Source organism: Pteropus vampyrus, unplaced genomic scaffold (assembly GCF_000151845.1).
Source record: "Pteropus vampyrus isolate Shadow unplaced genomic scaffold, Pvam_2.0 Scaffold102, whole genome shotgun sequence".
NCBI lineage: Eukaryota > Metazoa > Chordata > Mammalia > Chiroptera > Pteropodidae > Pteropus > Pteropus vampyrus.
The window spans coordinates 2,067,909-2,081,015 of record NW_011888883.1 but is presented as its reverse complement, the minus strand read 5'-3'; the positions used below and the strand labels follow the sequence as shown (position 1 = coordinate 2,081,015).

General features: G+C 35.1%; 2 protein-coding genes and 1 long non-coding RNA gene across 8 annotated transcripts in view; 2 read left to right on the top strand and 1 right to left on the bottom strand.

The window, feature by feature from the left end:
• Positions 1-7,146, top strand: part of DOPEY1 (dopey family member 1) — an 84,686-nt gene extending 77,540 nt beyond the window's left edge. The window contains exons 35-38 of one of the 4 annotated variants that reach the window (XM_011364892.2): positions 649-738; positions 3,460-3,589; positions 4,705-4,764; positions 6,554-7,146. In XM_011364892.2, coding sequence (XP_011363194.1) covers positions 649-738; positions 3,460-3,589; positions 4,705-4,764; positions 6,554-6,859 — 586 coding nt within the window. In that variant the 3' untranslated portion in view covers positions 6,860-7,146. Of the gene's footprint in view, positions 1-573; positions 739-3,459; positions 3,590-4,704; positions 4,765-6,553 lie in introns of all 4 variants that reach the window. The other 3 variants (XM_011364890.2, XM_023533437.1, XM_011364891.2) reach the window with 3 other exon arrangements.
• A 130-nt stretch (positions 7,147-7,276) lies between these two features.
• Positions 7,277-9,098, top strand: LOC111742837. Its single transcript, XR_002781492.1, has 3 exons — positions 7,277-7,409; positions 8,101-8,155; positions 8,966-9,098. It is a non-coding gene; the product is annotated as an uncharacterized LOC111742837 (long non-coding RNA).
• The window catches only part of PGM3 (phosphoglucomutase 3), a 21,384-nt gene continuing 15,839 nt past the window's right edge, over positions 7,563-13,107 (bottom strand). For all 3 annotated transcript variants that reach the window (XM_011364888.2, XM_011364887.2, XM_011364889.2), the window contains 4 exons: positions 11,216-11,329; positions 10,167-10,289; positions 8,982-9,155; positions 7,563-7,963 (listed from right to left, as the gene is read on the bottom strand). In XM_011364888.2, the coding sequence (XP_011363190.1) occupies positions 7,874-7,963; positions 8,982-9,155; positions 10,167-10,289; positions 11,216-11,329 (501 nt within the window). In that variant the 3' untranslated portion in view covers positions 7,563-7,873. The remainder of the gene's footprint in view (positions 7,964-8,981; positions 9,156-10,166; positions 10,290-11,215; positions 11,330-13,107) is intronic.

The following is a 13,107-nucleotide window of genomic DNA, read 5'->3' as shown; positions in this document are numbered from 1 at the left end:
GAAACATGCAGCAAAACCCATTATAGCAGGTAACCTCTAACTAAGGTATCTATGTGTCCAGATTTTGCAGAACGATCTCAATTTAATGTACTATCTTTTTAGTAGAGGCAGTTTATTGTATAGCTAAATTTAAATTTATTTATATAGGAATTTTTGTACAAATAAGTTTATAAATTAAAAAATTCCTTGAGTATATTTTATTGTTTTTCAGTGCTAGATTTATAAAAGAGAATCCTCTGTACTAATAACCACGTTTATTATTATAGAAAGTTCCCCAACCCCCATCTTTGCAGGAGGACAATGAGTAGTAGAGAGGTCTCTTGGTTTTGCAGCTTGTAGTGTTCTATTTCTTGAGTGTAACACAAGCTATTCTGTACTATTTTTATGTTCATAAGATTTAAAGAACAAAAGATAACTTTTTGAGAACAGCAAAATTAATTCGGTCATAACATTGTAATAATTACTGGCACTTTTCAGAATGATTATGAAAAATATTAGCACTTTTGAGATTTTCCAAGAATTCTGTGTTAGTAAACAGGTACAGCTGCTGACAGCACTGTCTCCTGCTTATAGGACTTCAGGCCCCTCTGTGGCTGGTCTGGAGACAACCTACACAGGAGGTAACGGCTTTTCTACTTCATATAACAGCCAGCGGTGGTTAAACCTCTATCTGTCTGCTTGCAAATTTTTGGATTTGGCTCTGGCATTGCCCTCCGAAAATCTTCCTCAGTTTCAGATGTAAGTAAAATCAAGGATATTAAATGGGTATTTTTGAAAATGCATTTGCTTTGGTCATTGACATCTAAGATTAAAGTTTTCTGTGTAGGTTGAAATATTCATAATTTTTATTAAAATATTCTTTTGGCAGAGGTGGGGGGATGATAATTATTGGAAATAAATGGTTGCTGTAGATAAAACTTAATAGACCATTCAGTCAACAAATTGAATACCCACCTGATGTGAGGCATTAGGGTACGTGACTTCAAGTCCAATGTGAGACATTAAACACAACGATGCATGTTCTGATAGCTGATGTGCAAGATGTTGTGAGGCCACACAGCAGTGACCCCGCCTCCTACCTTTGAGGGACAGAGCAGGCCATAAGGGCAGTTTTATACTGAGGTGGTGAAGAGTGAGGTGCATGCGTGAAGACTTAGAGGTTGGAGTGGACTTGATATATTGTGTTTAAAGATTAGTATTGCTGGAGCAGAATACTGAAAGAGGAGGCTGGAAAGGGACTGAATTATGAATTATACAGCCTTGTAAGCTATATTAGAGAATTAGGACTCATTACCGAAGGACAGTGGGAAGTCACAAGCATTTTAAGAACTGAAGTGCTGTTATCAGGCTTGAATTTTAGAAATTTTGTTCATGAAGTATTTTTAACATATGCACATGAATACAAGACAGGATAAACCATTTCTATGTTTCTGTGTCTGGAGATGGGCAAGACTGGAATTCAGGCTAATGTTTTATCTGACAGTGAAACGAACTAGTAAACAATGCCTTGTTCATAAGTAATCAAAAATAATTACGGTTTTTCCTATTTAAATTTTTAATAGGCAAACTAAGATTGTTTTATCAAAATGGAGCTAAGATAATTTGAGAATTTACCCACATGATCAAATATGTATTTATATATTGTTATAGTATTCTTCTGGAATAGACAATAGGATAAAAAATAAGATCAGAATCTTTCTATATTTGAACATGTTTAAATCTCCAAAAGTTGCTATTTTACAAGCTTTTCATTTAATGGTAAGAACTATAAATTATTTTTAGGTTAATTCCAGTTCCTTTTTTTGTATTTTTGCATTTGAAAACCATATATATTTACTTCTTGATGAATTTCAGTGTTTGGGTATCTGTTAAACTCATATTACTCCTGAAGAAATTCAGAGGAGAATACTAAGTAGTTGTAGAAAAATGGTCAAATCAACTAAGATGCTTATCTTCACAAAGGTATAGAAACTATGCACTTCAGTGTTTGAGGAAGAACATTAAGTAGTATGCTCATGGTATTGACATTTTAGCTTCCATGAGGAGAACCAAAATGAGTTTATCTTCTTTACTTGTCAAAATATAGTCAGTAGAGAGATGAAATATGTCATAATAGTAACTATAATTTTTTTTTAAATCTATAAACTAATAGAAGATAACATGGGGAATTCAGTAATCTCAAAAGAGTAATATTTTTCTAAGCATGATATATATTTCAGAAGTTCAAAATATTTGATAATTTACATACATATTTAAAAGTCTGTATGGCTAAAAATTACCATGTTGAAAAGGCAGCAGTGAGTTGAGAAGAGATATTTGCAGTGTGACAAAAGTCTATCACTTCCCTAATATGTAAAAATTGATAACCCAATAGAAAAATGGGCCGGTGACACAGTTAATAGTTCACAGAAAAGGAACGGCTTCTCAACATAGGAAAAGGTGCTCAGACATACTCATGAGAGAAATTCCAATTAAATATAATCAGAATGGTAAAGGTGTAAAAGTTTATTTCCTTTTACCCTTAACAACAGAAGCATTCTTATTCTTATTGGAAATGTACACTGATGTTGTCTAATTGTTCTCCAAATAGGTTATATTTACCAAATTTCAAAATATACATTCTCTTTAAGCAATTCTGCTACACCCAAGGATTTATCTGACCAGTGCACTCCCTGATGTGCACAGAAATCAGCATTCTATAAGGATATCCATTATGGTATTATTTCTATTAGCAAAAAATTGGACAGTCTAGGAGAGTGGTTAAATCAGTACCTTCCAAGACTGGAGTACTATGTAGCTGTTAAGGATGGAGTTTTATGTATTTCCATGACATATAATTAAAATAAGTAGCAGTCATGTCTTAAAGAGGAGGTTTGTATGAATATGTGCTTTTATGCATAAGCTCAGGATGGACATATTAGACTAGTGCTATTGATTGGTTCTGTGGGAGGAGGGAGACTCCCTTTCTTTGGTATGGCCTTTTATACTGTTTGTTTTTTTTTCTCAGTCAGATATTTTACTTATTAAAGACAAAAATTTAAAAAAAAAACAAAGAGAGTTATGAAAGTCCTGCTTAAATTTTTCTTAAATTATTTGTTCTTTGCCCCTATATTGTGTAATTAGGGAACATTTGGCCAAGTATATGGTAGAGATTTTTGTCTATTAATGAGGATGGAAACATTTAATGAGTACTTGCTTTGTGCTCATGAAGAAACCAGTGATGAGCATTTTACAGGTTTACATATCCACTTATTACAGTCCTTTGAGGTGTTTAATAGTATATTTACTGATAAAGGCTCAGGTTAAGAAACATGCCCAAGGTGACAGGGCTACAAGCAGCAGAGCTGGCATCTGAACCCATGTAAGTGATGGGGATTTGATCTATTATTTATGTGGCCTTGCGTTAGATGGCGATGTCTGTCTTACTAATGTTGATGGATATCATTCTTCTATGCACAGGTACCGATGGGCCTTTATTCCAGAAGCTTCAGATGATTCTGGTTTGGAAGTCAGAAGACAGGGCATACATCAACGAGAATTTAAACCTTATGTAGTACGACTAGCAAAACTACTTCGAAAAAGGGCAAAGGTATTGCAGTCTTCTTCTTTTTAAGATACAATCTGTAATATTTATGTTGTCTGATGTACTTTATATCTTTCAGTATGCATAATTAGAGAAATTTGCCCAAAAAAACAGTATAGTTGACCCTTGAACGCAAGAGTTAGGGGTGCTGACCCTCCCCCTCCCCCACACACACACACAGTTGAAAATTTGTGTATAACTTTCGACTCCCAAAAACTATTAATAGCCTTCTGTTGACTGGAAACCTTACTGATAATGTAAACAGCTGATCAACACATATTTTGTATTTGACGTGTATTATATACTGTATTCTTACAATAAAGTAGGCTATCCAAAAGAAAATATGAAGAAAATCATAAGGAAAATACATTTACAGCATGTATTGAAAAAAAAAAAAAAAATGTTAAATAGACCCACTCAGTTCAAACCTGCTGTTCAAGGGTCACCTTTTATGAATTCGGCATGCTCATCAGTAGGCCTTTGTTACAAACTTTTTCTTTTGCATTTAAAAAATTTTAAAAAGAAATTGTACAGTTTGGGGATAATCTGGATTGTCTTTTGAGTCCTAGCTTTCGGTATGTGCTTTGAGTGCTCAGAAATTTTCCAGTCTTCTGGGGTCCCTTATTTAGGCAGTGGCTCCTAAACCACATTCCACAAACTAGAAAATGGAATGGAGGCAAGTGATTAAAAAGAGAATTGTACTTGAAGGGTATGAGGAACTTGATTTAAAATCAAGTTATTTCTTTAGGGACTAAGTAAAAGGACAAAGACAAAGATGAAAGTTGGGTCCAGAGTTTAGGATAGGACTGGAGTACTTTCACTTTGATACCACAAGGTTTTAAAAATTAATCATGACAACGGAACCAGAAGCAAGGTGATTACATATGATCCCAGGCACATGTACTTTGTCATCCCCCAACCTCATTTGTAATGAGTGTTTTTTATAAGACTCCTCCCTTATCTAAGGGATAAACATCTTTAGCCCAAAACTTGCCCCACCAAGTAAGAAAAGTTTTGATTGGAAAGCATTTGCCCATCCAAAACACTTTAAACAAGGTCTTCATGGCCAAGCATACTTTTTATGGAACAAAGGCTATGAGTTCTCCTCTTTCCTTCCACAGGACAAGGAGGAGGACTTTAAGACAGTGATTATGGAGGGATTGGAGATGGCCAAGCATCAGGTGAGGGTGGCTTTGTGATGCTTGTGATATGGCAGCAAAAGCTGCCATATTTGGACCAAATATTGAGACACAAACCAAGGTCTGAATTTCAACAAGTGCAAGAGAGGTAAAACAAAGAAGTTTTTTTTTTCAAGTGTAGACTGGTGAAATGAAAGGAGAAATTGTTTCTATGGAAACATGTTTAACTTTTTAACTTTATCTATTGAAGATGGTGGTGTAGTTCTGATTAAGAAGAGCAGAACACCAAGTCACTCTTCTTGGTCAACAGCTTAGTAAAAGTTCCTCTCTTAAAGGTATATCTGGACAGTAATATAAACAGGTTAACCTTAGTATTCTTACATTGGAAAATTACTATGTAGAGGACTTAAATATATTACTCATTGTACTTCAAGATGTTGTATACCGTTTAAATACTATGCAATTGCAATTTGGTTTAGGGAACTAAAGGTAGTATGGTCAGTCAATTAATGGTAGTCAGTAATGTGAAAGTCAATCCCAGGATTGTCATTAAAGCCAGTGTTATAGTTAAGAAAAAGGAAGATGGTTTTTTATATTTTATAATTTAGATTGGAGGTTAAATAATTGCTAAGAAATTAGGTAATGGCTGGATTTTTTTGGCCGTAAAGAACTAGATGATCTTTTCTTGTTTATTCCTGGAGTCTTCTGTTTTAACTTAAATCTATTTTTCTTTCTCAGGATTTTATTTTTAAATAAGCAAACAAATCTATGAATACACACAAGAAAATAAGCTGGATTTTGCATCTCTTTTGTCCACTAGGAAGCTAGTTTATATTAAAATATTAGGTAAACGATGAAAGTTTCTTGATACCATCTGATCTTAGAAGGCAAACTCCAGAAGGCAAACTCCATTTGTTAACCAATTTGGCAATTGTAATTCTGCCTAAGTTCCACTTGATTTTCCATCTAGTTTGTTTTCATGTATCACTACCCAGTGTTTGCATATCTGTGATTATGCCCAAGTTCAAATATCTGCAATTCTTATAACTTTCTCTAGACAGACTAATGTCTACAACTGTTTGTATAATTTAGTTGGCCTCTCAAACTAGCCTCGTAGTACACAAATTATCTTGTTTATATTTAGTTGACAGAATTTTCACATACATTCTCATTTTACTTCTCTGCTGCAGGATAAATCATAATTCTCCACTTTAGAAGTGAGGCACCTTTCTGTGTCTTGCCCACAGATGCTACACAGTAAATGGCAAAGCCAGGACACTAACCCAGTTTCCTCTCCACATTGTTTAGCACACCTAGAAACAGATACTAATTTCCTGAGGGTTCCTTTCTTTTCTCTGTGCTGATAGTAATTCACTTTGGGCCCTGCTACCATTTTGTGACAAGTTTAAGCCATTGGGCTAAAGGAGAATGAATTGATTTCCTAACGGTGAAAATGTATGACTCTTTGTCCCTTCCTAGCCTTATTCTGTAGTCATTTTGTGACCAAGTCTTTGGTTACATAGTGGGAGTCCAGAAATCTGGGAGCTTTTTGAGTATATGCAAAGCACAACATGAACTTTCAGTGTTTGACTCTCCCTATCCAAAACCAATTCTGCCAAGCTTCCCTGTGCATTCCAGTTGGAAAATGTTACAGTGTTAGACTCCTCTGTATACACTTAATAACTGGCACCAAAAGACCTCAGAAGCAAGAGTTTTAGTCAAGTCTGGAATGAAGTTATTTGTTTCTTAAATCTGCCAATGTTTATACCCTTTTAGTATTCTCATGCACTATATCATCTGTTAATAACAATTTCCTTTTTGTTTTCTACAGAAAAATCCAGAGGAAGACAACTCAGGGAGGACATTGGGTTGGGAGCCGGGCCACTTGCTGCTCACCATCTGTACCGTGCGCAGTATTGAGCAGCTTCTGCCATTCTTCAATGTACTCAGCCAAGTCTTCAACAGTAAAGTCACCAGCCGATGTATAGGACACTCAGGGAGCCCCATCCTCTACTCAAACACCTTCCCTAATAAGGACATGAAACTGGAAAACCACAAGTCATTTTCCAGCAAAGCCAGGCAAAAAATAGAAGAGATGGTAGAAAAGGATTTTCTGGAAGGTGTGATGAAAACTTGAGCACCACAAGTGGTCCCATTTAGTTAAAATGTCAATGTAATTATTTAAAACAAACATTCTGAGTTGTATAGTTGGTTTTTTTATGTAACAAAACACATTTCAGGTTGTATTTAATTTAAATATTTGTAAATAAGAGCAAATGTCTGAATGTGGCCTGAATCACGTTTAAACATTGTTGGCTCATATTGATTATGGTGCCTGAGACAGACCTATTATATATACATATTCCATTGTTTTATTGTCCTGAGTTGTCTTAAACCTGAAAAATACACACCACATTTTTTCTATTGGTTTTGGGCTTCATTTAATTTAGATTGGAGAGTTTTTTCTTTCTATTAACCACGTTCTAGTGTCAGATGGTGTCACTGCTCTGTTAGAGGCTTGGCAATGTATTACAATTTTCTCACACACACCTTCACTGAGGAGTAAAGAATAACTGAAGCCTGGGCCATGCATCCTTTTAGGGTGGCACAAGCATCTCAACCTCAGTACAGAGATGTACAGCCTCCTTATTCACACCTCTGAGTTCCTGGTGATGGTAATCAAAGAGGTAAGTCACTTAAGAATAGTTCTGAAGACTTTGCTATGGAAAAATTGGTTGTATAAAGTCTTCTCTACCCTTCCCATTTGTGTCCACAGTGATGAATACTGCAAAAACAGTTTCCTGGTTAGGTAACAGCAATGAAAAAGACATCCCAACACGTTGGTAATAAGATTTTTTCCCAGCATATATTAAAAAATTAATGACTGAATCATGTACATAAGCTCCAATAGTTTACATTGGTGAAACTAGAAGTAGGTTTCCTTTTTAAACTGAATTTAACAAGTATAAGGCTTAGCTATCTCTAAAGTATTATTCTGGTAGTGTTTAAGAAAAGCAATCATCTAGAAACAATCCAGTAAGGTGCACTGTAAACGTTATGATTATAAATGTGTTTGGAACTGTCACAATAATGGCAGTATTTTGTAAAAACTTTTTAAAAATCCAGTTTCTCATAAATATAAAAACTGTCTTCAGAAACCTGGTTGGGGACTTTCTCCAACTCCTCCAGCCAGCTGAAATACTGCCACGCTCACTTCATATGCAAGGCTATCCGCACTTTCCTGTAAATGAAATTAAAGGAATTAGATGAGAAAGACAGGTCTACCAGGTTACTTGCAACTCTGAGGGAAGAGAAGAGCTTCCTGATTTTGTTTCACTAACACCTTTAAATGCAAACTTGTTTTCCATTTATTTCAAGGTCTTGGAATTTACTATTGAAAGATGAAAAAAAAAGTCAAATTTGTACAAATCAGGTAAGTTCTTAGTTTTCATTCCAAACTGAATAAATTCAATAAACTAGTTCTTATAGGCAGTGAGGCCACAATTAGCCTAAAAGTAAATAACTCTTGAGGCTCCAGATGTCCTCTCCTCACCCACCATAAGTATTTATTCACTATATTCCGGGATGGCCTAAGCTACTATGTAAATTAATTGAATATGTTTCTAAATCGCTATTCAATCCACTCTACTTTGTCTCCACTATGCAAACAATTTTATCAAGGGTTTAAGGTGACAGAAAAAGTACGTGAAGAGGGCAAATTAAAAAACCAGCCTGCAAAGTCTTGACCCATATCAGGAAAACAGCAGAGGCACAGAGTAAGGCTGTCATTTAAAGAAAATAATTTGAAAAACAAATTGAGGGTCGAGACAAAGATGAATTTCAAGTAGCAGAGATGATGGTACCAGTTAATTTAGAAATGAACTTCGATACTGGTTATTTTCACAAAGCAACACGATTATGTTAAAAATACAGAAGGAAAGGATAATCTTCGGGCTGTATAAGCTTAATGTGTCAAACTAAGTATGAAGTTATTTATGCCACAGGTAGAAATAAGACATGTTCAGGAACTCTAGAATAAATTTAAAATATTTGGTGAAATAAACTAAGTGGGTCTAATTTTGTAGTCTTAATATGAACCTAAAAGGCTCCATAAACAAATCTCAAAGACATTAAATCCTTAATTATCACTGAGATTCCAACACCATTATAGTTTTTTATTTCTGTTCTCCTACCACCCCCCACTACTTATGTTATTTGACACTCACTGCACATTTTTCAACAGAACTCTCCCAGCTTACTTGTGAGTCTGCTTCTGCATATACTCGGACTATGTCTTCTGTACCAGATGGCCGGACAAAAGCTCGGGAAAGCTCGTACTTCTTCACCAGGTCATTGATTGCCTCCTGTAGTCCTGGGGGTGTAACTGCTTGCCTTTCAGCATCAGTGGTGCTAATAAGTTGCCTGTCTGCAACCTACACACAAGCATTTCATAGTTATTACATTATACTCCTTTTTATGGCCATTTCAACAATAACAGAGCTACATTTCAGCTTATTGTACCACAAAGTACAACACTGAATTAGTGAAGTACCAGATTAAGCATTCAATGAAATTGCATTTAAATTTTTATTTCTGTCAAAATCAGGGTTAATTTCAACGTACTTATAGTTTGTTTCTTCAGTCTATACAGTGCCTTTAGCAAAGAGAGAGAACAATTGCACAGACTGTCTTACAGTTACCACTAAAATAATGGCCAGTAAATACTGTATGACTTGTCATTGATCAAATATTAAAAAAAAAAAAAAAAAAAGGATAAGTGGCAACCTATTACATAGGAGGGTCATGATGGGACTCTCATCATGCCAAAAAGTAATTTGAATAATCAGCAGCCATTTCTGTGAACTTCAGCATTTATAGCTCTTTCACAAATCTGTTTGTGTATTTGTAAACTGGTATAAATCTATATAGAAATCAGCCATTTATCTGAAAATTCTTTAAAAATTCTCTCCGTTTTGAGCCCATGGATTCTACTCAGCATCTAGCCTCAGAAAATACTCTGTGAACCAACAAAAATAAAATAAATATTTTCACTTTAAATGACAGGCTATCCAGGATTTGCTTCAAAATATGTGGAGAATGTACAGGGCAATAATTGAAATCTGTTGAAGCTGGGTACATAGGAGTTCGTTATTTTGTTCTCTCTACATGTACATGTTTTAAATTTTCCATAATAAAATTTTTTAAAAAGTGATAGATCATATTATTTATAAGTTGGAAACCAAATACTTTTTAAACAGAATGGTTCAAAGCTATTCTGTGTATTTTCTCACATCTTTAAAAATGAGATGATGGAAGGCATATTCTATGTAATATATATGTATAGAATGAAATGACACCCTTGGGAAATATTTTTATATGGTGATATTTGACATAGCTTTTAGTTAATCTCTAAAAAAGATGTATTTTTAAAATCTTGCTCACACCTTAACTTTGAGCTGTCTGTTTGGAAGATCCGTATAGAGAGCATCCCACTGTTGTACAGTCAAGCCTTTCAGAGCCAAGATTGCCTCAATCACCAGCATGTCAGAAATAGCATCACCAGCTGCCTGCAAGATGGGGGGACACAATGGAAGAACCACTGTAATACAAGCAAAGCTTGGATGTGAATGCTGTCTTAGAAAACCAATCTCAGAATCCTGTGCTTCCTCCTCCCTCCATGCAGCATTACTAACTGGTGTAGATAAATGAACATTAAGGAAGGAACTGAAACTAGCTCTTGAGAAATCTGCCTTACATCTTCCTCTTTAGCTGTAAAATGAAATCAGACTGCATAACTCTTAAAATTCCAGCATTAACATCTTATGACTCAAATTTTTCTTTATAACTAGATCCCTTTTGAGATAATATACCATGATGATGGAGGCAGGCATCATACAAGGTAGTAGAGAAATACGAAGCTTTGGTGTGAGCCACACCTGCAGTTGGAGCCATATTCTGTCACTTGCTAGCTCTAAGCCTTTGTTTCCTCATTTATAAAATGGGAATTATAACTCCTCTCCCTGTGCTACTGTGAGGATTACACAGTGAGGTATGTAAAGTGTCCAAATTGTGCAAGATGCTCAAATGTTACTTCCATTGCTTTTCCCTGTATTACGCTTTGCTTGCTCTTCCATTGCCATATGCTATATTACAATCCCAATGATCTGACCCACATGAGACAACCAATTATTTTTCCTGAATTTCTTCAAGGTAGGTTTTTAAAAAGTATGTTTAGCCCCATGTACAGTCAGTAGCTAAATCTGGTGATTCTAGGTGGAAGCTACTTATTCGACTTGAAAATTTTAATCATAAAATGGAGGAGGGAAGCACATAAATGTTCTGTCACTGACATTTCTGTATAAACCTCAACTGCATATACTACAACAAATAAGCCTCCAGGATTTCTCCACTTTCTTTTTATATAGCCCACTGTTCTGCCCACCTTCTGAATAATGAAAAGTAACCAAGAGCCCACCACCCCATCGGTTCTGACCTGGTTAAACAAGTCAATAACGTTTTCAAGCATCTTAGCAGCTTTCCTTTTCTTATCTTCTAATTCTTTTGCTAGTTCTCTTATCTTCATTTCAGCAGCTTTACTAAACAGTACCTGCAATGAAGCATACAAAATCACAAAGCACTATCCAAGTCCCAGTCGTAAGTAACTGTCATCCTAGCTAAACTACTTTTGAAACTCTCAATCTGGAGAAATGGAGGAGAAACAATGGCAGCTTTAGGATGTATGAAATTAATATAAGATCAAAGCAGAACCTAAAAGATACTACTAGCGGAAAAAAGTTCCTTCAGGGATAAAACTGGTTATCAAAATTTAAAGAGCTGATTACAAAGAAAATACCATGTTCATAAAAGTGATCATGCACATGATTTCATTATACTTGCCCCTAGGCCAGGTAAATCAGCTCCGTGCAGTCAGGTTCCTTAAGCCTATCTGTATTCATGCTTCTCTGAAGAACATAATTCATTGCTACTAGTATAGTTTTTTTGTCCTAAAATTAAGGATATAAGCTGGACGAAGTAGAAAAGAGGGTTTATCGTATTTATCACATTATGGCAAATCAGTGGCTATTTAATATACATCATGTTCCTCAAGATTCCTATCATTTTGAAATTCCTTGCCCATGATTTTAGTGCCTTCGAGAGGCCCAATTCTGAGAAAGAGCAACATATAATGCTCAGCCACTTGCTGAAATCCATGTTTGTTGGTAAACTAAGGTGCAGGCTGGTCACTTGTTTGACTGGAACAGTTATACCCATTCATTTACTCTACACCAGAGTTGAGCAGTTACAACAGAGACATAGCCCTGAAGCTTAAAATATTTACCATCTGCCCTTTAAATTCATTTACCAACTCCCTGCATTAGCTCTCTGAAGTTGTTTTTAATTGTATTTTCTAAGACCTTATTTTTCTTCAAATTATATTCATGGCCTCTAGAAGCCAATGTTGAAATTGAGGGAAACAATTTGACTAAGGTAATAGTTTCTTTTGGCCACTTCGATTCCATTTGGGAAATGAGGTGAAGTTTAAAAAACGTTTAAAGAAAAATTCTGAACCTTATGACTATACTAAAATCCAGTTAATATACCTTAAAATGGTGATTTTTATGACAGGCGAGTTATATCTCAAAAAACTTTTTAAACATTCTGCTGAGAGCCATTAAAATTTGTATATGCTTTTTGCTAATTAAACTCATTTCCAGTTGTTTATAACTCAAATTGCAAGCTTTCCAACACTTTTCAATTTACCATACCTGCTTGACTTTTACCACCTATGGCCAGTTTATGAAAATGTTTTAAATGATATATATAGATAATCTGCTTCTAAGAAAATTAACTGCATATTTTTTTAAAAGAAACTACGTTATAAAAGCAAATCAGTATTATTTCTTCACACTCAAGGAAAGCATTACAATCTAAAAAAAAGCCAGGTGCATAACACATAATATATTAAGTTAACCACATAATCAAATTCTGTCATCCCAATCATTTCAATAAAGCAGATTACCTAATTACTACACAGAAACAGAATTCCCATCATAATAAAAGTACCAGCTATACTTGTTAGAGAACTTACTGTGCCATGACCATTTGCTTCGAAATAAACTCCAATATCAAACTCTTGAGCCTTGTGGTGCAAATGTTTTACACCAGTTTTAGTACAATAGACAGGTACCTATAACACATTTACGGAAACACAACAGCAGTTATTCAATTGGCAAATATTGTGTACCTACTACCCTAGGGATACAATAGTGAATAAAACCTCCTGGAGCTTAGTCTAGTGAGGAAGACAAACAGTTAAAATCCAAAGTGGAGTTACTATGGGGAAGAGAAAGCACTTAGAAGCATAAAGAAAAAGCAAGGTAAGAG